This window comes from Camelus ferus, chromosome 6 (genome assembly GCF_009834535.1).
Source record: "Camelus ferus isolate YT-003-E chromosome 6, BCGSAC_Cfer_1.0, whole genome shotgun sequence".
Taxonomy (NCBI): Eukaryota; Metazoa; Chordata; class Mammalia; order Artiodactyla; family Camelidae; genus Camelus; species Camelus ferus.
Window position 1 is genome coordinate 89,275,298 of NC_045701.1, and position 25,668 is coordinate 89,300,965.

Here is a 25,668-nt window from a genome sequence, read left to right on the forward strand (position 1 = left end):
CCGGCGCTCCCGCGGGGGTCTGACTGTGGGGCCCCACGGAGCCTTACTGCCTGATTCCCATGCTCTGTGGCAGCCCTGCCTCCACCCACTGAGCCCTTAGAGGGTGTATGTGTGTTGTGGTGGGGGGTGGTGGTGGTGTTGGGATGATCACCTCCCCTTGGGAGGAACATACCTCCCAAGCCTGCTGTGGGTCAGACTCTTTCCCCAGGGAAGCTTATGGAGCCTGATGACCACCTCCGTCTCCCACTGTACAGAGGGGGAAACTGAGGACCAGAGAGACCCAGGGAAGATACACACCTGACATGGCGTTTAAAAGTACAGCTGAGAATAACAATATGTGTGCGCGTGTGTGTGTGTGTGTAAATGAATCACTATACTGTACACCAAAAATTCACACAACATTGTAAACCACTATACTTCAACTAAAAAAAAAAAAAAAACAAAACCAGGAAAAAAAAAGAAAAGTACAGCTGAGATGGTCTGTGTCCCAAGCGTGGTGCACTTATCAGCCATGTGACCTTGAGCCAGTTACGTTACCTCTCTGTGCTTCAGTCTCCTCATCTGCAAAATGATAATAATACCTGTTTCCTAGGGTTGTTTGAGGGTGGTTAGTACATACACAGCACTTAGGATTTAGAACGTGCTCAGTATCTGGTGGCTCTCAATTACTCCCATCTCCATGTGAGAGCAGAACAGGGTTCCTCAGGAGAGGAAACAAGGAAGCCCGAGGCTGGCAGAGCACTCACCTCTTGCAGGCTGCTGGCCTGGGTGGGCACGGCCATTGCACCTGCGGTGGGAGTCAAAGAGAACCCTGACCTCAGCCTCTGGTTGCTGGATCCTTCTCCCAGCTTGGGGGCTGCCTCTGGGACTCAGTTATCCCTTCTGGAAAATGGGTCTAGATAAAGCCTCTGTATTTACCCTGATTCTCCTTTTCACCTTCTGCCACCCTCCTCCTCCCATCCCCCAGGAGTGCCCAAGTCACCTGACCACAGAAATTCAACATATTCTGCCAACATTTTCCAAACCCCTCTGCTGGGTCAGGCTTTGTGCCAGGGCCACAGTAACAGAGTTGAAGAGTACCTTGTACCCAAGCCAGGGAGACAGATTGACACTTGGTCCACCCAAGTCCAGCCTCAGAGAGCCCATGCAGTGCTGAGGAAGCCCAGCACAGGGGCAGTCAGGAGGGCTTCCCAGAGGAGGGGACGTCTGAGAAGGACCTGAAAGCATCAGTAGGCAGGTGTAGAAGGGAGAGAGGGACAAGATCAGCATATTCTGAAGACGCCTGATTCTCCATTTCATGCTCTGAAGTGGAGACAGCTCCAAAGCATGGGCAGACTCTTGGGCCAGCCTTGGAGGGTTCTGAAACAGAAGCCAGCTCCTGTCTGCCTCTTGCTGGTCAGTGGGTGAGGCTGAGCCAAGGGTGCAGGAACCACTCTGGTCTCATTCAGCCCTGTACTTCCCTGGGTATAAAGCAGGTGCTCAGTAAAGATTGCACGCAGGGTGGCTTCATGGACATGCAACCTGTGCAGTTGCACGGGGCCCATGCTCAGAAGAACCCACACTGGTTTACTGCTCTGCGATCACTGTCTTGAAATTCTTAGTACTTTTAAGCAAGGGACCTGCCTGCTCATTTTGCACTGGACCTTGCAAATAATGCATGGTCCTGGTTGTATGGGTAACAGGTGAGTGGATGGAAGGATTGGTGGGCGGGGCTCCTCTGAGCACCACACCAGGCATGATCCCACAGCCCCTCCTCCTTCGCAGGCGTCTGATGTCCCTCCGAGAGAACCTGGGGACAAGCCAGTGGCGGTACAGCGAGATCTGCATGGGCCGTGGCCAGACCTGCCAGTTCCCAGGCCTCATCAACAACTACTACCCGCACATCATCTCCTTCGCAGAGGACGAGGCCGGTGAGGGCTCCTGAGGCCTCTCCACCCAGGCTGCCCATGCCTGGGACTACCCGCCACCCTGTGGGTCCCTCTGGCCTGGGATGGTGTCTCAGCCTGAAATCACCTTCAGGCTGGAGAGTGACCTGTTCAGAGGGCTCGAATCTTGCTTGGGTCTCAGTTCTCACTTGGGCTTCCATTTCCTCATCTGGAAGATGAGAGTGGTGGTCTCCCGTCTCCCCTTTCTCCCACTCCCCTCTGGGCAGGGGTAAGTGTGATACCACAGGTAAGAATCCAGGGCAGTTATGGGACCAGGAAAGGATCTGTGATGGTGGAAATGCAGGCAGGTGTGGGGAGAGCGACTCCCCAGGGACTTCCAGCACCCTGGGTTCCTGATGGCAAAAGTATTGGGGCCTATAAATGAAACCACATTGTCTCTAGACAGCGGTGAGCACCGCTTTCTTGCTGATTACTGGGTCCCCTATTCAGCCACTTGTGTTTTCAATGCAAGGAACAGAGGGGGAGGGGAGAGGAGGAAGGGCCATGGGGCTGGATCCCGCCTTTGTCCTTGGCCCTAGGATTGTCTCTGGACAAAGGCTGAGGGGCTCCCAATGGGCGCCGGTGGATGCTTGGCCAGGTTACTAGGCAACGCCCACCCCAGGGCCTTTCGAGAGGTGTCCCCTGCAGGGCCCAGTGCCCAGAGCCCCCAGGCCTGAGTCTGGGAAACCTTTGTTGAAACGACACCCGTCAGAATCTAAATTTTCAAAAGGACAGCCCCAGCCCCCACCACCTCTCCAAGCCCACTGGGCCCTGGGAAGCCCTTTCTTTCAGGCAGTAGGGGGTTAACGTGTTTTGAAAGGAGGGGTGCCTTTTCTCCACTTTCCTCCCCCTCCAGAGCCAGGCCCAGGGGCAGGGCCTGGAAGGGGCAGTTCCCCAGGGGCCCTTCCTCAGCCCTCTGAGTGACATGGAGGGATGGTCAGCCAGGAGGAGGCCCCTCAAAGACAGACCGCCCAGGGACAGCATGTGGCGAGCTTGGGCAGGTGGCCCCGGAAGGCACAGAGACCTGTGGGCTGATGCCAACAAACCTGTCCCAGCTCCCTCCAGCCTCAGCGTCTCTGCTCCATCTTCTGATAGTTGCAAATTGCAAAATGAGGACCTCTGCTGGCCCGGTGTCCTCTAGGAATAGTCCACACCACAGAGACCAGGAGGGCAGCATGGTCCTGGGCAGGGCTTAGCAGTGCTGGTGGGGGCTCCCTGCTTGTGCAGTGGGTTGGGGGCCATTGGTCCCTGCAGATTTAGGCTGGATGGGGCCTTGGAGTGCACCTGATCCAATCCTGTCACTTTACAGGCAGAGAAACTGAGGCTGACTTCTCTTGCCTAGTCATAGGATGGGGGGCACTGGACCCAGCCTGGCCCTTAGAGGTCTCCCGGAGCAGGGCCTCAAGCCTGAACTAGGTCAGACAAAGGAAGGGCATTAGGCTAAGGGAACAGCATGTGCGGAGTGCCCTGAGGTGCTCCAGGGGCTGGAGTGTAGGTTGGAGGAGAGCTGCACAGCCAGGGAGAAGACAGTGGCTGCTCCCAAGGGCCTCTCTCCCGAAGGAAGCCCAGAGAAGGAAGTGATGGCTCAAAGCTACACACAGATTTGTGGCTGTGCCTATGGACTCTTGGGTAGGGGCCTGCTTGCCAGGGTACCCCTCTCCCTCCCACAAGCTGCATTATCACCTTGTGGGCTTATTGCCCCCCACCACCAAGGCAGGGCTGGTGCTCCTAGAAGGGCCAGGGCTAATGACCACTCAACATCCTGACCTTCCCAGCCCCCAGCTCCCTGCCACAGCTGGATGTACCCCAGTTCCCAGGGGGTCACCTCTCAAGAGCCTTCCCCATCAAGGAATCCCCCAGGTTTCCTGGGCTCTGACTCTCAGACCCCACCATATGAAGCCCTCAGTGACTGCACCAGTCGCCAGGGACATGCCTTCTTCCCAGCTCCCTTCTCCCTGTCTGTCTCAGCCTCTCCTTGGGGAAACCACCCCCGCCCCCCACCTTGGGAGAGCTCTCCGCTGTCCTCTTATAAGGACAGAAGATATTACCATGGCTGAACCATCCCACTAAGTCACATGCGGCCTGTGTCTGGGCCTCCCAGCTACCATGTATCATATATCAGTGTGGGCTTGGGGGCGGTGCTGTTCCTGATTTCCTGGCCTGCTTCACCACTCACCAGCTGTGTGACTTTGGACAAGTCACTTAACCTCTCTGAGCCTCTGTTTTCTAGTCTGTAAATTAGGAATAATGAAGCCTATTCCCTGGGCATAGGTACCAGTGGCAGCAAGGGCCAGCGGCCGGGATGGGGGTGAGGAGAGAACAGAGAACATTCCCTGAGAGCATCCATGGCGCCAGGTGCTCATAACTTAACTTGCTGCATTTTTAACACCGCCAGGAGAGGTGGCAGAGACTGAGGCTTGAAGTGGGGCTGTCCTAGAGCTGCTGGAGCTCACATGGGGCCACGTGCAGGGGCTGGGACTCACACTAGGGACTCCCCCAGCATGTACTTTTCTGCCCCTGCTTCTTGCTTCAGAGGGGCCTGCTGGTGAGTGGAGAGAGGCTCTGCCCCCAAGGACTTGGCAGGCCCCGGCCCCTGGGTGACAATGACAATAACAACAGCAATTCTACTCCATATCGATGGAGCCATGGCTGTCTGGTCTCTCCATCCTCACAACGACCCTATGGGGCACACCCACTTTGGGGGTGGGAAAGCTGAGGCTCAGGGAGCCACATGTGCCCGCAGTCACCCAGGAGGCAGGCAGTGGGCCTTCATTTGTGCTCAGAGGTGTGTGGTGCTAGGCATGAACCCCAGGAAGGGACCAGGGGTGGAGCCGGGTCACCAGGAAGGAGGCAAGAGCCTGTGTGGGTCCAGTCAGAGCAGCTGGCAGAACAGGAGGCTGGGTGGCAGAGGCCCTTGGGCACGTCTGGACGCCTTTCTCAGCCTCAGTTTCCAGTTCCAGGGACTGGAGAGCTACACCGACCTGGAGCGTCTCCCTTGTGGCTTGCTGAGGTTGGGGTCCGGCTCAGAGCCATGGTGGGGGCATGGGGCTGCCGGGCACAGTGTTCAGGCAGCGTTCTCACTCTTTGCCTTGTTTCTTGTCCAAGGGGAGCTGTACTTCATGTCAACAGGCATGCCGAGTGCCACAGCGGCACACGGGGTGGTCTACAAAATGATCGACCCCTCCAGGTGAGTCCCCCTCCTATGGCATCGCCTTAGCTCCTTCTGTCTGCCAAGAGTTTTCATCCCCATTACCTCATTTTCCTCCTCTCCCACTCCCTAAGGTGGGTGTTATTAATCTCCCCATTTTTCAGATAAGAAAACTGAGGCACAGAGAGGGGAAGTAACTAGCTAAGCTCATACTGCTGGCAAGGGGCAGATCTAGGATTCAAAACCAACCTGTGAGCCTCAAAGACCAGCTCTACTCATGATCAGAGGAAACCAGAGATACCAGTGGGGTTGGGTAAGGGCAGGCCCCACCGTTACATTTTTTAAAAATTCTTTTAAAACTTTTAGAATAGTTTTAGATTTACAGACAAGTTGCAAAGGTAGTACAGAGTTTCCCATATATCCCTCACCCAGTGTCTTCTACTGTTAACGTCTTACATAATCATGATACATTTTTCACAATTAATGAACCAAATTGATACATGACTATTAATTAAATGCTGCATATTTTTAATTTTTAAGATTTTATTTTAATTTTTTATTTAAAACTTTTTTAATTTTTAAAATTAAAAAAACTTTTTTTTGTGTGTTTTTTTTGATGGGGAGATAATTTTAGGTTTATTTATTTGTTTTTTTTTAAACAGAGGTACTGGGAATTGAACCAGGACCCTGTTCACTCTACCACTGAGTGACACCCTCCTAATTTTTTAAGTTTTTAATGGAGGTACTGGTGATTGAATCCAGGACCTCATGCATGCTAAGCATGTGCTCTACCACTGGGCTATACCTCCCCCTCCCCACTTTTTTTTTTAAGTTAGGGCAACTCCACACTTTATAAAACAAGGATTTCTCTAGTTTTGCCTAGTGTCCTCTTCTGGCTCCAGGATCCCACCTAGTTTCCACATTACATTTACTCATCATGTCTCCTTAGCTTCCTCTGGTCTGTGACGGCTTCTCAGACATTCCTTGTTTACCACACGTTTTTGTTGAAAGTACAAATTTATTCATTATTGACACAACTAGTTATCCAGAAGAACATAAGTGCTTCCTCCTTTCATTTCCCTGAGGTCTCATTCCTCTTTGGATTTATGTCACTGCGGAGAAGCACAGACAGACTTGGCATTTTTCTTCGTTGGTCTACCCTTATTATGCATAAACATTTCCATGTTGCAACATCACCCTCAAAAAGGCTCGGTTTTGACAGCTGCATAATTTTCTGTTGAGTCACTGGGTCATAATTGCCTTATCCATTCCTTGGACATGTAGGTTATTTCCAATTTTTAGAAAAAAGAGTGCTTCTCGAAGGAACTATCACCTAATTCATACCAGATGCTGCCTCAGACCCACCATCCCCTTGAGACGTGCAGTATTTTGTTGGCTCATTACCTCCATGCAGCAGAGGGAACCTGAGACTCAGGGCGCTCTGCTCAAGGTCGTGTGGGTCAGAGGAGCCACAAATGGGCCAGACTCCCCTTCCCTGCTCCCTCCCTGACCCTTCTCATCTCTTTCATTTTTTCTCCTTTGGAGTCCATGTAATTTTTTGCATCATAACATATTGCATAGGAGCCCCGTCCCAGAACATTTGGAAAATGAGAGAATGGGAAGTGGAAGGGCTGGGGTGGGATCACCCACTGCCGCCCAAACATAACCACTGTGGCCTTTTTGGGTATATCTATTACCCTTTTGCAAAACAGACATTTCTATGTAATTTCCTTAAGGACCAAAACTCTGCTGGGTCAGTGTGAAACATGTGGGTATTAACTGGAGTTCAGTGCACCCTTCCTGCAGTTTGGACGAGTGGGTGTGCCTGGTTGTGTTACAGCCTCTGGGGGAAAGGCCCACACCTCTACTCCATGTTCCTCTTTTGCCAAACCTGTCTGGAAGCCACCCCAAGTCACGTGGTTCCCTCAGCCCGTAGGCTTTCCCCTTGTGCTGCTGGAACCCATTGAAGTCTTGGACCCATGTGGGCTGGTCACAGAATAGGGTCGGTCTCATTCAAAGACTCATAGATCTACGGCCAAGAGCTCATTAAAATGGGATTCCATTCCTTACTTGTGCCCTCAAAGACATCCAAGGAGACCCAATTCAGAACCTTGGCAGCTCTACTCAGGGTCTTTTCTCTCCCAGCTCTTTCCAGCCTCACACTCCAAGGCCCCCAGGTCCCTTTGTTCCGCTGCCTGCCTCGAGGCTTTCTCTCTCTCCCCGCTTTATTCTTTCAATCAACTTAACCTTTCCCTGATTCTGTGTCATCAGAAGTCCCAGAACCAGAGGGACAGACCCTCCTCAAAGGCTGTGGGAGTTGGGGACCAGGGTTGGGGCAGGAATTGGTCTGTAGTTAAGTTACAGGAATCAGACAGGCAGGCTGGAGAGGACTGTGACATTTGATCACATCCCAAGGACACTTCATGCTCCGAATTAGAAGTGATCCAGGAAGGGGTGAGCCACTGGCCCTCCCACGTGCTCTCCAGGCAGAGGCTGAGTGTGACTTGATGGGCCATTATAGGGGACTCCTTTCTTGCAGTTGGGCTCTCGGAGTCTGGGAGGCATGAAGCGGCAGGAATGCTGCGGGCCACACAGTAGCTGCTCCGTAAGGCACCGTTGCTTCTGTCCACACCCACCCAGCCCTTCCCCTTCGGGCCTAGCTGCAGGGGGAGGGCCATGTCAGAGGGACATGCTCAGGCTGGGCTCCCAGGGTGGGACTCACCACCTCCTGTGTGTCGGCAGACGGGCACCACCCGGCAAGTGCCAGATCCAGCCCGCCCAGGTGAAGGTCAGGAGCCGCCTCATCCACTTCGTGCCCAAAGAAAGTAAGTGCCGCTGCCAACAGGGGACACAGTGGGAGCTCCCACAGCCACACCCTGCTCCCCTCCACCAGATGTGGATGCTCCTGGCTGGGCCCCGATGCCTCGCATGGCGCCTGGTGCTCATTAGACACTCAGTTAAAGTGGTTGGAACTCCATAAGCCCCCTTTCACTCAAGTGGCGTGTGCCAGTCCTCGGCCAAGGGTGAGTGGCCCCAAGGGGCTGCAGGCCTCACAACGAGCATGGTCAAGGGGAAAACAGCTGGTCCCAGGCACAGTTCACTCAGAGTTCTTGGGAGGGACCGAGAAAGAGGATATATCTATATGTGAGCAAGACTGGAAAGAGTTATTTTAGGCTTAAGGGCCCCTGGGAGAGGGGACATTTGGGCTGGGTCTGCTATAAGATGATTCTGTTTTGATAAGCTTGGTGGGGAGGGAGCAGATACAAATCCTTATGACCCAAGGGCCAGGCCAGGCCATAATGACTGCCCGTGGAATCTGGTGCCATTTGAAATGGGTATGCCCCAAGGTGAGGCCTGTTCCACTGGGCCCAAGCTAGGTGGGAAGGGAGAGAGACCCCGTGTTGTCAGATCTTCTAATTCTTAAGACAAGCAGGATATCCATCCATCCATCCATCCATCCATCCATCCACAACCTATATGTGCTCCATGCTGGGGCTATCATGGTGAGCAAGTGGGTCTGGTCCCTGCCTTCTTGGGTTGTTACGTACAATCTCCTGGAAAATATTGGCAACTAGTTCACAATTTTAAAAACTGCCCTTCAGGCCAAAGGAAACACTTCATCAGGCCAGCAGGTCTCCAGTTGGCAGACTGGGGTGGGGGGCAGGAAAAGGGAGAGGCTGGGCACCTGGGCCAGTGGGGGTGCCCAGTCCTGAGGGAGGGGTGAGGAAGACCGAGGGAAGGGATGAGCTCGGGCTTAGGGGAGGTTAATTCTCACCGCAGTTGGTTTTAGGCCCTGGCAGAGTTTTCCATTCACTCATTCAGCAGTTTCTGCACTTTGTTAATTACTCGTTCTGTGCTGGATTCTGGGGCCATTGGAGAAGTCAGACCAGGCCCTGTCCCAGCTGGGGCAGACAGAGAAGGCATTTAGTGTCCCAGGCCCCGTGACCGAAGTTGTGCTGGGTGCCATGGGGACCCAGAGCAGTGCAGAACCCAGGATGGAGGGGGCGTGGCAGGAAGGTCCTGGAGGCTGAGTGGAGCCTGGACCAAAAGGAAGGTGCATTGCAGAGGTGGGGGAAGGGCAGCATAGGCAGTGAAGGCAGCAGGATGAGCAAGGAAGTCCTTGGGAAAATGAAAGTCCTTCCCTAACAGGGTGGGGGCCAGGGTGCAGGCTGAGGGAGTGTCTGGCCCGTGTTCCAGCCCCAGCCTGCACTTGGCCTTGTATCCAGGGCCTTTCTCAGCACCCATCTCAGTGTTTTGCAAAGTGAAACTGGCTGAGTTTGAAGGATTAAGGGGCAGGTGGCCCTCTGAGCCCTTCCCATAGTAACTGAGCAGTCTGGGGGTTCCATCTCCCCTAAGGGAGGCAGGGTCAAGCAGACTGTCTGATGGAGAGTGAGGTTTATCCCTGTGGCTTACTTGGGCCAAGTGTGAGGGCCATGTTCTTCAGGGACAAAGGGAATCACCCACCTCAGCTCCCCAAAACCTAATGTGTGCAGGTCCTGTGGTGAGGTAGATAGTAGGGGGATGGTCAGTGTGGTTCCACAGCCCTACATCTAGAAAATTTCCATCCAGCCCCCTGTGATAGGCAGGGGGGACAGCAGCCTTGGGAGCCTGGAGGGGAAGGCCTCACTTGACCAAGGGTCTTGGGCAGGCTGATTCCCATCCTGCGGTTCTGCCCTCTGCCCCCAGCAGTTCGCCCTCCCCCCATCAGCCAGCCTCACTTTTCTCACCCTTAAACCAAAGATTGGAACCAGAAAGATCACTTGCTCTGAGAAGCCCCTAGACTTCCCTTCCTTGCCACTGCCCTCATAAATTTCCAGTGTAAGGGTCCTTCCCCTCTGCCAGACTGGGGACTCCTGGGAGGGGAGGATCGCTGGGGGTGGGGGAAGAGACGCAGCAGCAGAGGCACAAAGCAGCTGCCGGCGAGGTTTGCAGGACTGAAGCATCTGGCACCCAGCTCCAGGATGACATCCTGTGGGGATGACCCAGGAAGCACCACTGGTGCCCAAGAGGCACCTCATCCTCAGGATCTGAGTGGAAGGCAGATGAGGACATCTTTTCCTGGGGTGTGCATTTCGAGGTGGAGAGCTGGGGTGGGCCGGGGTGGCTGGGGTCCCTCTGACCGCAGGCTCTTCCTCTGTGCAGAGTTCATCCGGACGACTGAGAGCAACCGGAGGCCGACAGCGCGTACGCCCACCAAGGCTCCCCGCCGCAGCCACCCCACGGCCGCTCGGCCCGCGCCCACCCCGCGGGCCACCCGGCGTCCCGGGCGCCGGCGGGGCGGCAGGCGGCGGGGACGGCCGGGCACAGATGACCCCGAGCCCTCCGACGGCGCCGTGCGCCTGGTGAGGCCGGCGGGCCTGAGTCCGGGCCGCGGGCGCGTGGAGGTGTTCGCGGGCGGACGCTGGGGCACCGTGTGCGACGACGCGTGGGACATCAAGGCCGCCGCCGTTGTGTGCCGCCAGCTGGGCTTTGCTTATGCGGTGCGGGCGGCCAAGCGCGCCGAGTTCGGCGAGGGCCGCACGCTGCCCATCCTGCTGGACGACGTGCGCTGCGCGGGAGGCGAGCGCAACCTGCTGCAGTGCGCGCACGCAGGCCTGGGCTCGCACAACTGCGACCACCAGGAGGACGCCGGTGTCGTGTGCAGCCGCGAGGACCCAGATCTGTAGGCGAGCATCGTCTGTCCGGCCTGGCCTTCCTTCTCGCGTCCGGAGCCTGGGACGCGCCTGGTGCGCGCACACGAATCCGAGGGTATAGGGGGCGGCGGGTGGTGGCATAGGGGTGTTTCATCTGTAATGCTGTCCTGTGGATGCATGTGAGATGGTGCACGCCTATTCTGTGTTCCTGGCCACGTGTCTTCTACAACTTGGAACTGGCAGTGTGTGTTGGGATCCCTGAGGTCCCTGTGGGTGTGTGATCGTGGGTTCCAGATGTTCTTTTCTTACCTCCAAGCATCTCAAGCAGCAGCAGGAACACAGTTTGACAGAACTCTGAGCTCTGAGGGCAGCCACCCTTCAAGCACAGATATGCCCCCTGGCTGCATTAACAGAGGCATAGCTGGTGTGTGGAGGGAGTGGATAAGGCCTGCCCTGCCCAGAGGGGAGTGGAAGGCCCTAGAGTGTGGACCCGTAGCCTGGAAAAGTTGCTGAAGAAAACATGAAGGCATCTAGTGGGGCCGAGGGAAGCCAACAGACTGATGGGTCCAGGGTGACCTGTGCACTGCGACTGTATCGGCCAGGGTCAGGCTGCCTGGGAGGAAGCGAGTGCCTGGGGAGGGCTGGCAGGGAAGACTGGATGACTTCAAGGAGACACCTCCTGGTCATCTTGGACCTCCTTATCATGCTGGGCTCATGTGGGTGCTCTGGGGACTGTGCTGGGTGGTCTCCCCCAGCCCTGAGGCCTGACCCTCCCCTGCTCCCAGGTATGGAAACCACCATGCTGGCTGGGTAGGGCTTCCATGCAGTTACACCAAGCCACATGGTCCTTGGTGAGGCTTCAAGTTTCTCCATTTTCAAGACTGTGCCAGGGCCACCTCTGCCATCTCCATCCCCACCCCTGCTCAGTGAAATCTCTGATTCCTTCAGCCCGACCCTGGGGGTCGAGCAAGCTGTGGATCCACTGAGACTACTGATGTTCTGTCACCCAGGGCTGCGCCAAAAACGTGACTGTTTACAAATCCCTTCCTGCCTTTTCTGTCTGACTCACACCTGCCTGGAAGCTGGGATGGGGGTGGGAGAAGGAGGCTGGGCCTGCAGCCTCCCTCCTGCTCACAGGTGGAAGTTGTTTTGCCCACTAAGGGCCTCTACCTTAACTCATGCCAGGCCTGTCAAGGGGCGTTGAGTATGGCTGGGCTCAGCCTCGGATAGGGGGCCGGGAGGGTAAGCAGATAGCTGGTCTCTATGCAGTGAGAACAGGATATTGCCCATGTAGGGGCACTGAGAGGGCTCTGGGTGGGGCATTCCAACCCAACCTGGCTGTTGTCCTGGGAGATGAGCTGGCGCTAGGGGTGGTGTGCCTGGCAGAGGAAATGGTGCAGGCAGAAGTCTGGTGGGGTCTCCCAGCTGAGTGTGGAGTATGGGATCACCCTCTCGAACTCCTCCTACCTCTGCTCTGAGTGGGGCTAGCACAGGCCCCAAACCTTTGTGGCGTGTCTAACCCTGTTGAGCCCAGCATGGAAACCACCATTAACCCTGCACTGAGTGTGGCCTGTGTGCTGGCATTGTTGTAAGAACCATGCAGCATGCCTGAACTCATTCAATCCTCAAAACAACCCTCTTCTTCCCCTTTTACAGATGGGGAAACAGAGGTGCACAGAGCCTAAGTATCTTAGTTGAGATCTCCCAGCCAGGGAGGGAGAAGCCAGATTTGAACACAAGCTGCCTACCCCTAGCCCCTGCCAGCACCCTAACCACCGAACTCCCTGGCTATACCCGCAGAAAGTCTCCACTTGGCCCAGGGTCCCCACCCACTGTTGGCTGCCAGTCTTGCTGGAAAAAGCTGATGGAGACCCCTGTGGGCCGCTTCTGCCAAGCAGGTGGCTGTGCAGCCTCCCACTGCCCAGTGGGTAGTGGACTGAGCATGTCCCCTGGATGCAGGGAAATCCTGAAGTGTTAGGAGGTGGGAGGGCTTTTTTGTCCAGGCCAAACTCCTCACTGTGCAGATGGGGAAATGAACCTAGGAGGCTAGTGTCCCTGGCCTTTGTAAGACAGGGCCGAGCTAAGACTAGAGCCCAGGGAAGGTGGGGTGGCCCTCAGGGCCCTCAGAGCAGGGTCGCGCCATGGCCCTGCCCAGCAGGAGGACCAGAGCTATTGGTCCCTCTGGCTTGGAGCCAGGGGATGGGTTGCAGTAGCCTCTGGCTCCTCTTCCCAGGGCTCCTATGCCCTCTTCCCTGCCCCTCCCCACACTGAGGAGCTCCAAGGCCTGGAGGACATGATGCCACAAGGTGAGGCCCAGGGGGTGGGGTGGAAGTAACGAGGGTACCTCCCACTGCCCCTCAGCACCCACAGTGGGGGGCCACCATCTGAGGCCCCTGGCATCTTCCCCAAGTGGTGGGGTGGAGTGGTCCAGCCCTCAGCTGGTCCCTGAGCATCACTGTTGTCTGTTGGAGCAACTGGGGAGGTTCCAGGCCCCATCTGACTCCTCTGGGCAGGGCCCACCCATTCTCCAGGCAGGATGCTCCTCCACCCTAACCCACAGACCTAGCACCACTCAACTCCAAATGAGGCTGAGGCTGAGGCTGCGGCCTGAATCCTGAGAAGGAGGCTCACGCTGACTCCCTGCTCTTTCAATAGTAATAGCAAGGGCAGGTAGCAGACCCTGGCTGGGCACCTACTATGCTAGGCACCGTTCTAAAGGTTTTACATATTATTCATTCATTTATCCTCATGTGAACTCTACGAGGCAGGTGCTATGGCACCCCCTCCCACACACGGTTTACAGATGTGGAAGCCGAGGCCCAGGAGGGCTTAGTTACTTGCCAAATGTCACATAGCCAGTATGTGAAACCAGGCAGTCTGGCTCCAGAGCCCCAGCTGGGGGCTGCCACACTGTGCTGCCTCAGGAAAACGGAATTCAGTATCCCCCTCACTGGGCCTCTTCATCGTGCACGTGGGGACACAAGCCCAGAAAGGGGCAGGATTAAGTGCAGACTCCTGTCCAGTCTGTGCATGCCACCATCTGCCTGTAAGCGGAGGGAGCATTCACAAGTGACTGTCCCCAGGGACTCTGACCCTGCCTCAGAGTCCTCCCAAGTCTCTGCAGATGGAGGCTGGTCTGCTCTCCACAGGCCTCTGCCCTCACCTGTCTAACCTGGCCTCCAGTCAGCACCTGGTGTGATCTCTCTCTGAACCTGACCCAGAGAGGGGTTGCTTCTGGCCAGAGTCACACAGCTTAGTTCTGGAGCCCTCGGAGCCAATGCTGCAGGGATGTCCCACATGTGGCCCAGCGCCCAGGACTGCATCCCTGGTGTCAGCTTCAGGTACAGCATTCCAGGTCCCTGGCCGGGCCTCATCTGTTCCTTGTTCACCTGCATGCCTCTGGCAAGCCCTAACTGGGCTGGGCCCTGGGTGGCCGCATTTCTCCTCTGATGACAGGAAAGGCCCACTGTCCCTAGCAGTCCTGACAGCTACAGTCAGTGGCTGAAGGCAAGCAATCTAGGGGGCAACCTCCAGCTCCCCAAGGCATTCCTGAGTTTACACCTTGCAAATGCTTGGCTAGGAGATGATGCCTGGAATGCTAGAAATTGGGGTTCCAGCTTTGGCTGTGTGACCTTGGGAAGGTCATTTAACCTCTCTGAGCCCCACTGGAAAACAGAAATAATCAGCAGGATTATTGGAAGAAAAATGAGGTAACATTGACAAACGTGCCCAGGCTGTTCCACATTTCTTCTTGGACAGAAAGCTCAGTGGCAGGCTGGTGGTGTCCACACCAGCAGCTGCCAGCTACACGAGACAGAGTGGGGAGAGGTATGCCGTGTGGAGGGACCAGCAAGAGAATGACCTAGTGACAAATCTTCAAAATGGGAGGAAGATGAGCCCTTTCAGCTAACGTGTAGAACGCACATCTTCTTGTCCTCTCACCCCTCCCTGCTAAGAACTAGCATTTATTGATGACTTACTATATGCCAGATGCCTCTGGTGTGCAGGATTATTTAATCTTCACAATTATCTCATAAGGCACCCCCGACACTGGAGACAAAAAAAAAAGTTGCCTGTCATTCCAGTCAACAACGAATGCCCGCCATCAAGCCATCAGCCATCGTAGCCCTGCCACGGTGCGCTCTGAAGGGAATTCAGGATGGAGAGAAGAACAGGATGCTGGACCTAAATAGTTAAGATGCATATCTAAGGAGTAATTGCAATGAGCCCGGACTCTTGCATCTTCCTATACACAGAAAAGCACTAACATCATTAACCTGAGATGTCTGGTTTTGTAATTAGCAGTAATCTTTTGACCTTCGACTACATGTTTTTTATTTTCAGCAAAAACTCCTATATTTCCTGGCTCCTCCTTTACCTCTTTGGAACAGTTCCTCGGAGCTATCTGAGAGGCTGTCTCCCAGGCTATAGTCTTCAGTATAGGTCCTCGAATAAAACAAAACTCCCAACTTCCAGGATGTGTGTTTTTCTTCAGCTGACAACTCTTTTCCAGATGAGAGGGGAGGCTCTCCAAGGTGGCTATGTAACTGGTCTTGGGTCCTCCATTCAGAGGGGGACTTAGCTTTCTTTTTCTTTCTTTTTTATTTTTAAATATAGTTAATTCACAATGTTTCAGGTGTACAGCAAAGTGATTCAGTCATATACATAGATATTCTTTTCCAGGTTCTTTTCCATTATAGGTTATTATAAGATATTGAATATAGTTCCCTATGCTGTACAATAGGTCCTTGTGGTTTATCTGTTTTATATACAGTAGTATGTATCTGTTAATCCCAAACTCCTAATTTACCCCTCCCTCCAGGGGAGTTAGCTTTAAACCAAGGAGCATGGTCTTTCTTTTTCCCTGAGCCACTGTACCTGTGTTCTGCCAGGTTACTCAAGTGATGGCAGCCACTTTGGGGCCACCTCTTCTGCTTCAGTGATTCCTGCTGGGAAATCTTTCTGTATGGCGTCTCCTCCACCAGTGTTCTCAGTGTGGACTGGTCACATTTTGAGTGCTGACAGCCACGTGGCCAGCGAATACTGTAGTGGACAGAGTTTGTCCAGACCTTCCTGATGAAGGGCCAGGTGCTTGGCCACGTGCTTCTAGGCAGCGCCCTCTGCTGGGGGCTAACAGTGCTGCCTGTCCAGGCAAAAGGCTCTGATGGGGAGCTTTTCATTCCCTACTGCTCACAGGAGAGTTGGAAAGATCAGATGAGGTGGTGATGGGACAGAGGCAGAGGTCACTGATGTTAACCAATGAACCAGAGAATATTAACACCCACTTCTCTCCCTAGCTTGGCTGGACAGGCTAACGCTGACTAATGTACCCTGACAGTTCTATTCCTGTCCCAGACTGTGGCCAGAGAAGTTTAAGATCTGGCACTCCCTTCAAGGTATAATTGTTTGGCATCCTCCCTTCAAATTGCCCCGAACCCCTGGAGGTTTCACAGTCTAGGAGAGGCTATCTTGACTTCCCCGCTTCCTTCTCCCTCACCTTGCAGGGCCAGCCAGAGGTCCCTTGCAGGCACCTGTGGCTGTTTCTCACCACCACTTGGGGGCACAGTGGCAAGCCACCTTCTCCCAGCCCTAAGGGGAGGCCAGTGTTGTCACTGAGCCTTGATGGACAGCCAGGCTGCAGTGGCCAGGGGCAGAAATCCTATCTCCTCTGTGCTGGGCCCAGCTCTTAGAGCTTGGCTCTGTCACCCTGCAGCCCACACACCCTGAACATTCATGCCCCTGGTAGGGACTGTCCCTGGCTGTCCCTGGGAAGAGGGTACAGGGGACTTCTGTTTTTCAGTCCCAAACCTCTCCGGATTCCGGGACTCCTGACCACGAGTCGGGCCGGGGCATGCCCTTTTCTTAGAAACCCAGCAGCATCTAAACTCTTTGGGTGCCCCCTCTGCTGCTGCAAGGATCTTTATCTGGACTGGGAGGGGGCACAACTAGCCCTTTCCATCCACTGCTTTCATTCTGGGTCGCTCCTGAGTGTAAGAATTGGAAACTAAAAAGCCCAGAGTTGGCCCCTTCTGTCATACCCGAACTGGTAATAAGAAGCAGGTTATAAAAGGGAGGTAAGTCTTGGTTATAAGTTTAAAGATACCATTTGGCCACCCCGGGCACATCTCTCACTTTCCCGCTTGAGGGCTACTTTCCATATCCAGATTTTCACCCACTCCAACTCTAGCTCCTTTGGACTTGCGTCAATGCCTCCGATGTTGCGCCCACAGTTCCCTAATGGGGCTTCCCCTTGGTCTGGGTGGCAGCCTCAGGTCCAGCTGTGTACTCTTCATTCGCAGACATAGGCCCCCCGTGTCCCCAGCGTCCTCTTCACCTGCCCCTGTAGACAGACTGGGCAAGGGAAACCAGCTTTGAGGTTGCAGCTTCCAGGTAGAGGCTTGGGAACAGTCGGCGTAATACGGAAATTTGGAGGCTGGACTGGAGTTTCCAGAAAGGTTTAGGGAGAAAGGAAGGGGCCTAGGACCGCGCGCGGAGCAACGCCGTTATATGAAGGCGCCAAAGGGGGCGGACCAGCCAGCAGGATTTAGCGCCGCCGCCAGGGCAGCAAGCGCGGAGGAATTAGGGTTGCCAGGGACAACGCGTTCTGGGCGGAGCTGCTGTTGGGGTGGAGCTTGAAGGTTGTGGGCGGAGCCTTGGCAGGTGGCAGGGGAGAGGGCGGAGCTGGAAGGGGTCTGAGCCAGAACCAGAGTTGTGATTGGTGGAGACTACATGTTCTGGGCGGGGCCTGAACCCCGGGCGGGCGGAGCTACATGGTGGGCGGGGCAAAGCGGGGGCGGGCCCCGGGAGCTGGAGCTGGAGGCGGAGACGTGGTTGGCGGGGACTGAGAGCACTGGGAGGGGTCGGAGCCAGCGGGGGCGGAGCCGAGCGGGCGGGGGCGGTGCTGGGTCGCGCCGGGCCTGGGGCCGAGGCGGCGCGCGGCGCTGACAGCTGTGTCGGCTCGCGGCCTCCCGCCCCCTCCGTGCCCGGCCCCGACCCCGGCCTGGCCGGCCCCGGAGCCATGAGCCCCGGGCTGCTGATGCTGCTCGGCAGCGCCGTCCTGGTCGTCTTTGGCCTCTGCTGCACCTTCGTGCACCGCGCTCGCAGCCGCTACGAGCACATCCCCGGGCCGCCGCGGCCCAGGTGAGCGGGGGGTGGGGGCGGGGGCCTGGTTGGGGCGCTTGAATGGTGGGCCGGGGGGCCGCGTCCAAGCCAGCATCGGGGCTGGGGGTCCAGCCCTGCCATTGCGCGCGGCCGCTTGGAGACGGCGGCCGGGAGAGGGGCGCTAACTATTCTTAGTAACAAATTACTCACAGCCGCAGCAGCTGCTCGGCACCCACCGCGCTCTGCTGGGCCCCGAAAACGTGATGGCAGCGACAACCCTGTTAGGTAGGCGCTGTTGTTGCCCCATCGTTCAGACGAGGAGACTGAGGCGCGCAGAGGCAAAGTCACCTGCCCAAGGTCACACAGTTGGTAAGCCTAGATTTAAACCCAGGTCAGCCTGGCTCTAGAGGGAAGCTCTTAACTTTGGGACTTGGACGGGGTCACTCAACCTGGGTTGGAATACACTACTTTGGTCACATCCCCCTTTGCTTCTGTTTCTGTCCTGGTATCACCTTTGTGTCTTCTCCTTAGTACTTCCATTCCATCCTTGACCCTCACCCCCACTCACCTTACCTCGCCCTCCAAAGAAGCTTATGTTTCTGAAGCTTTAAATCAGATGTGCCATTTCTCTGCTCCAAAGGCTTCCCATCACTCTAGAACTAAATAATTCTAAATTAAGTCCACTCTATGGCCAGCAAGGCCCCTGCTGAGCTCTCAGAACCTGCTCTGTACGGTTCTAACCCTTTGCTTGCTCACTGCTGCCCCCAGCCTTTCTGCACCCACACACCCCAGCTCAGTCCCTTCTCTAGAGTCTTGCTGTGCCCCATCCACCCTGTGTAAAGCCCTCCTAGTCCCAAACTCTTTATGGGGCCATCACCATTGAAGTTACCTTCTTTTCTCTTGTTGGCTGTCTGTTCACCTGTTGACTGTCTGTCTCCCCCTTTAGAATGTGAGCCCCCGGAGGGCAGGGATACTGTTGTTCACTTGTGTATCCCCAGTGCCTGGCACATTGCAGATGCTCAATAAATATTTGTTGAATGAATGAATAAACAATGGTATAAGACACACTTTTTAAAACCTCAAGACACCAACATTCCAGAAGGCACCCACCTTCAGTACCAGCCAGATGCCCTGGCATTAGAAGCCTGAATCTCTGTTTGGTGGTTTTGGGAAAGAGCTCTATGGCTGGTGACAGAGGGTGGCAACTATTCTTCCTCTTGGCTCTCTGTCCTCCCAGGTGCCCTCTCCCACCCTGGGGTCTTCCCAATCCCTTTTTCCTTCCTTAGCAGCTGTGTCTTCCACTCTACCTAGATGGGTCTTCTCCCAGCCATCTAGGCTTGGCTTAAATGCCAACTCCTCAGGGAGGTCCTACGTGCTCCCATACCCAAATCTATTATGTTCATTTTATAAAGTCTAAGTCACTGGAATGGTAATCAGGTAATTATTTGTGAAACCTCTTGTTAAGTGTCTGTCTTTCCCATAGGCCTGTGTCTGTCTTGTCCACTGCTGTGTCCCCAACACCTAGCACAGCAACACCTGGTCCATGCATGGTAGATCCTGGATAAACACTGCTTCACGGTGGATGGTGGGAGCCTCCTGCAAACTCTGTTAGGTACACTGTCACCCTTTCAGGTTTTCAAATCAACCACCAACAGCTTGGAATTGAATGGATTTTGTGCTTATTCTGAGAAGCTGCATCATGTCTTGGCCTTCTGGTAAACCCAAGTGCTTCAAGCACTGCAGACCTGAGCCAGTCTCTGTGTCTTGAGAGGACAGAACTTAAATCAAGCCCCTCTCTGCTCCTCTCCCCACATTGCTTTTTAAAAATTGTACTTTTAAAATTATGTTGCCATAAAATGTATCCCTTTAAAGTGTGCAATTCAGTGCTTTTTTGTATAGTGACAGAATTGTGTGACCATCACTGTTAGAACGTTTTCATCACCTCAAAAAGAAACCCCATACCCATTAGCTGCCAGTTCTTGTTCCCCCCAGACTCCAGCCCCTGACAACCACTTATCTGCCTTCTGACTCTATAGATTTGCCCGTTCAGGACATTTCGTATAAATGGACTCATACAATATGTGACCTCCTGTGTCTGGCTTCTTTCACTTAGCAGAATGTTTTCAAGGGTCATCCATGTAGTAGCATGTGTCATATTTCTTTCCTTTTTATGCCTGAATTCTCCCCCAGATCTTACAGCTGAAAATCTACATGTGACCTACAGGGGTGTGTGTGGGTGGGTGGAAGGGTGGGAGGAGGCTGAATATAATTTTGGTTGGGCTCTTTATTCTAAGGAGGTCAACTGAACAGTGCATATGCAAAAAGATTTTGGATTAAAAATTGCCTGATGTTCAAATACAGAACCACACTAAGTCAAAGTTCTGGAACCACTTTTAGCACAAATCAGATGCTTTGGCATTTAAAGCCTGGATCCCCAATCCATGACTGGCAACACCAGAGTTGACAAGAAATCTATGTATTGAGTCTCCAGGAGTGGCACTTGCCTGCTGGTGCTTTAGGGCTTTGCCAGCTTGCAGGCAAAGAACCCTCTGCCCTGTGAGAGGCAACTGCTGTGCTCCCCTCTCCCTACTCTTCATCCTCTTTATTCTGCAGGAGTCACCAAGATGCCCTCTCCTCCGAGATGCCCTCCCTGACTGCCCCACTTCTGTGTGCTTATGATAAACAACATCCTACTGCAACAATCCATGTGCCTGCTGAAAACTCAGACCCTACATTCAGATCCCACACAAACACTAGTCGCTTCTGTATTTCTCTGTCACTGCTCTGAATGTCCTCATCACCCCCTGCTCACCTGGCAGTGTAGGATGAATGTAATCTTGACAATGAAAAGTCTCTCTCGGTTTTTATTTATTTTGTAATAAGTTCTTCAGAACTCCTGGGCAGTACTGGTTCTCTTTGCGCTCTCCTACTTGCCAGGGCTGGGGGCTGTTCAACAGTTGCTGTCAGTTCCTGGCAATGGTGGAGACCCCTGGCTGGCTCTGTTGGGTGGTGCATCCGGCGGACTTGGGGTGCCCAGCTGAGCACTCATCACCCCATCCCTCTGGCACAAGGCACATTCCTGGCCCCTCACCCTCACTTCTAATGAGTGGCCCACCCCTCAGCCATTTCATGGACTTCCTTCATCCCTCTGGGTGGCCTCACAGTGGGCTCTCCAGATGACTTCTGCTCCAGTTACTGTCCAAAACTTTCTCTGCGCACAGGAAAACTTGGATTCCCACTGTGCCAGCCAAAGGGTTGTAGGAAGCTGTGTGTGCCGGGGACCCGGCGGGGGGCGGGGATTTTTGCCCTCCCCTCTCTCCCTGGGCTTCTCTACCATATCAGGTCTACCACCAGAGACATCCCAGGAGGGCTTCTGTCTGCCCTACCCAACCCAGGAGTCTGCCATCTCCTCATTCTACCGTCCCTTACCCGTCACTTCTGTCACCTGGTCTTCATGCTCGGCCTTCGCCTCCCCAGGTGCCCCCTGCAGGAACTGGAAGGAATGGGTTTTAGGCTTGCTTCTTGCCTGACAATGGGGACCCCATGCCACTCCATGTCCTTGACTTTCCTGAGGTATCACTCACCTTCCTCCCCAGGTGGCACTGGACCCCAGTGCTTAGAATGGAGACTCTCAGACAAGCCTGGGAAGGTGAAGAGGGTCCAGACTCTGTTCTCACTCAGGTGACTCAAAACTGAGAATATTCTCCCTAAATGTGCAGCTTTGGGGAGTGACCATGGATACTGGATTATTCTAGAAATACAGCCAGTCATGTGTGATGTCCACGGTGCATCTTTTTGCAGGTGGAGTGGTGTAAGTTCAAAGCCACTCATTTCGAGTGGGCCTCACTGCCCGGCACCCCACCAGGCCTCCTTCCTCACGCACCACCCTCCCCGCCTCGCAGTGCAAATTCCTTCTCTTCTGGCCCTCACCTCCCTCCTCCATTGCACACTCAGCCTTTATTCTTGCCTCCTACTTCCCTGAGCAAGTGGAACGGCCTGAGAGAACTTCCTTCCAGGGCTGCTTCCACAGCTGCCCCCTTCCCTGCACCAGGCCCCCACGCCCTCCCCACTGGGAAGTCAGTGCTCCTAACCAAGGGCAGTGCTCCCCCCACTCAGTGACCCCAGTAATGCCCCCTCTCCTCTATCATCACTTTTCTTTCTCTTCTGCATCATTCCTATTTTTATATAATGTGCTGTAAAACAAACCTCTTCTTTCTTATTCCTTCTAACTGCCGCCCCCCCAACCCTGGCTCTGCACCCCCACGGCAACACCGCCTTCTGAAGCCTGCCTGTCTTTGGCCCCTGTTCCTCTCTCCCCTTCTCTCAAATCCACCACCCATCGGGCTCTGACCCCCTCTCTCTCCACCCAACCTGCCACAGGTCAAGGTCAAAGCCCCAGTGACCTCCGTGGAGCTAGATGCACGGTCAGTGCTTGGTCCCATCTCGCCTGGTCTCTCAGCAGCCGGGGGCAGGGCTGATCCCTCCCTCCTTGAAGCTGTTCTTTGCAGGTTTCCCTCTCTCCTTGGCCTTCCTCACATCTCCCCGGCATCTCCTGCTCAGTCTTCCTGGCTGGCTGTCCCTTTACTGCCTGTCCCCGCCACGGCGGCTCACCTCGGAGCCTCTTCTCTGCCTGCGCTCAGCCCCGTGTGGTCTGACCCAGTCTGTAAACAGCGTCGCTCTGCTGAGGACTCTCACACTTACACCTCTAGCCGGAAGCTCTTCCCAGAACTGCAGCTGCGGGGACCCATGCGCCTTTCCTTCCATGTTAGGTGGGCAACGCACCCCTAAAAGATGCAAAGGCCAGCTCTTGACCTCATCCACTTATCCTAGGTGGGTTCCCAGAACCCAATCCTAAGACAAGAATCTAAGTGGAAGTAGTTTATGGGGGGGTGGTCCTGGAGGGGGTTGGAGGTTGGGAGTTGCATAGAAAGAAAAGGTCAGAAAGCCCAAGAAGCAAGTTGCTTCTGGGGGCAACTGAGACGCAACCCCCCTGGGGAACTCTGGGACCTGTGTGGAACACACACTGCCCCTACCCTGCCCTGTCATGGACGGAGGGCTGTTCTGGGGGGGTTGGCAGTGTGGAGCTGGAATTTCCAGCTTGCCCCCTCCCACAGGCAGAGCCAAGAGAGCCCAGGGCAGTCGCGGGTGCTGGCCTTTGGAAGCCTGTCCACCTGCATGGACAAGGGCAGGGGGTGGGTACAATGGTGTCTGCTGCCCCCACCAAGACCCCTCTCAGTCCTCCTCACTTTAGTGAGTGGCAGCTCCATCCATCCTCCCAGCAGTCTGGCCAAAAGCCCCAGGATCATCCCTGACCCCTCTCTCAAGCCTCACATCCAATCCATCAGCAAGTCACATTTGCTCCACCCACCTTCAAGTACATTCAGAGTCTGATTTCTCACCTCCACTGGACCAAGTCCTCATCACCTCTCACAGCCCCCCGCCTGGTGCCCCTGCTTCCACCCCTGCCCCAGTTTACTTTCAGCTGTGCAGCATCAAGGATGATTCGTTTAAAACCCAAGTCAGATCGCAGCTCTGTTCTGCTCAAAACACTCCAGTGACCCCTACTTCACTGAGGTCAAAGCAGAAGTTTGGATGACAGCCCCCAAGGCCATATGTGATCTGCCCCCCACCTTGGTGACCTCATCCTGTATCATGTTGCCCTCAAGCACTCTACTCCAGCCACACTGCCTCCTTGCTATTCCTTGAACTTACCAAGACCCTACCTCAGGACCTTTGCACCTGCTATTCCCTTTGCCTGGAATGCTCTTCCCCCTGATACCTGCATGGTCAGTTTCCTCACTTCTTGCAGCTCACATGTTCACCTTATCTTTAAAGGGATGTTCCCTGGCCTGCCTATTTAAAATGACCCTCCGACACCCATCCCCAGCTCTGATTACCACTCTGATTTTTCTCCCATTACTCTCTGACTTCATATTTATTTACTTATTTGTTTATTCACTCTGTGTCTCCCCAGGAGAATGTGAGTTCCATGACCCAGAAAACCCCAACTGCAGTTTTGTTGTCACCCATTCTAGACGCTGTCTTGAGTGAGCTTGACTGGCATAAAGTCAAACAAGAGACAGGAAGTCTCGAGTACCTTGGAATGTGCGTAGAGTGACACTAAACAGGCTTGTTTATAATCTGGTGATCACACTACTGATGTAGCGTGACCAAACCATGCCCTGCTGAGAAGGACTGTAGGTACCAGCCGCGCAACTGGGGCCAGGTGACTTCATCTTTCAAGCCTCAATTGCCCTGCCTATTATCTAGGTTAATAATAGACGTACCTCCAGGTGGTGTGGGAAGTTCCGATGGGCTGAGGCTCAGTGTGGTGCCCTCCATTTAGTCAGTGTTCAAGGAATATCGCAGGTTACTCCATACAATATTATTGAGTCCCTTCCATGTGCCAGCCCCTAACCTCTGCACCAGGGATATGGTTTTATTCCTCTCTATCTCCCCAAGGAAACTCCTGGAGCCAGTCAGACCCAGATGTGCATCCTGCCTGGTGACCCTGAGCCAGTGCTCTACCTCCCTGTGCCTCAGTCCTCCCATCTGTGAAGTGGGCCTGATAACACTGATTTCACAAGGTCCTGTGGGGAAGGGAGCACTCTTTGATGGTGACTTCTGGTGCTCTTAATGTTTCCCATTTCTTCTAGTTTCCTTCTAGGACACCTCCCCTACTTCTGGAAAAAGGATGAGGTTTGTGGCCGCGTGCTCCAAGATGTGTTTTTGGATTGGTGGGTCCCAATTTGTCACTTGTTGATCCTACTCCAGTCCCTGCCCCTCATGGGTCAGCTCCCTCACCCTCCAGTCCAGCACCTCCCCTCCTCAGCCCAAGTCACTCCCACCCCCAACAGTTCCTCCCCTGAGTGGAGAGGTACATGAGGCTGGTTCAGAAGGCAAGCTCTGCCTCTTGCCAACGATAAGGACTTAGAGCAGCCATCAGAAGCTCTCTGAGCCTCAGTTTTTTCATCTGTAAATTGGGTAGGGGTGTGCCTAGGTAAGAGTTATTGTTCGGGGTGGTGCTTTACACTTTTCAGAGATGTAATATCGCTTGATTCCCAGCACAACCTTTTGGGGTAAAGGAGGAGAATAGCAACCCTATTTGATGGATGTGGAAACTGAGGCTGGTGGGGGACATGACTCAGCAGTGAGTCACCATCAGGGCAGAGCCTTAGCCCCAGGCTCATGTTGAAATCCCCCCTTCCCCACTACCACCCTGGGATGCAACACCAAGTTTCTGCCACTGGGCCTGGGCTGATCAGATGATAGTCACATCTCTGGTAATTGACAGCCTCCTTTGCATCACTTTGGTTTCCAGGGCTAAGAAGTACGGACCCGTCGTGCGGGTCAACGTCTTCCACAAAACCTCGGTCATTGTCACGAGCCCGGAGTCGGTCAAGGTAGGAAGCAGACTGTTTCCATGGGGAGAGCCCTCTCCTTCCCTGGGTTGGATGCATGAAACTCTGCCCCAGGGACTGTGGGAGGAACGTTCCAGAGTCACATGCATTTGGGTTGGTTTCCCAAGGATCCAAAAAGGAACAGCATATTTCTCTCCAACCACCCACCTTTTGTGGGGGCTCCTATAAGCAGGGCTGTTTGATGTGGGCTGTGAGTTACTGTCAGACCCTTTTGGGTTGGGAGTTTTGCCCAAATGGTACAGACACATCTAGTTAGTTCACCTCTCTTAGCCTCTGTTCCTTCATCTGCAAGGTGGGATTGTAACCCCTCTCTTTTAAGGCTATGATGAAAACTAAATATTGATCAATTTATTTAACAAATAAAGGGTCAAAAGATGCTTCAACATGCACTTGTCTATGCCCTTCACAATTATTAACCCACTTAATCCTCACAGGGATAA

At 54.4% G+C, this 25,668-nt stretch overlaps 2 protein-coding genes across 3 annotated transcripts in view; both read left to right on the plus strand.

Moving 5' to 3' along the window:
* The window catches only part of HHIPL1 (HHIP like 1), a 29,479-nt gene extending 14,300 nt beyond the window's left edge, over positions 1-15,179 (plus strand). Inside the window, exons 6-9 of the mRNA XM_032482613.1 lie at positions 1,765-1,910; positions 5,031-5,112; positions 7,816-7,898; positions 10,216-15,179. Coding sequence (XP_032338504.1) covers positions 1,765-1,910; positions 5,031-5,112; positions 7,816-7,898; positions 10,216-10,739 — 835 coding nt within the window. The 3' untranslated portion in view covers positions 10,740-15,179. The remainder of the gene's footprint in view (positions 1-1,764; positions 1,911-5,030; positions 5,113-7,815; positions 7,899-10,215) is intronic.
* Positions 15,180-17,621: 2,442 nt separating this feature from the next.
* Positions 17,622-25,668, plus strand: part of LOC102522998 (cholesterol 24-hydroxylase) — a 29,478-nt gene continuing 21,431 nt past the window's right edge. For both annotated transcript variants that reach the window (XR_004320931.1, XM_032482614.1), the window contains exons 1-3: positions 17,622-17,846; positions 24,464-24,544; positions 25,129-25,210. Coding sequence is in view for 1 of the 2 variants with exons in the window: in XM_032482614.1 (XP_032338505.1) it covers positions 17,725-17,846; positions 24,464-24,544; positions 25,129-25,210 (285 nt within the window). In the remaining variant the exon portion in view is untranslated. The remainder of the gene's footprint in view (positions 17,847-24,463; positions 24,545-25,128; positions 25,211-25,668) is intronic.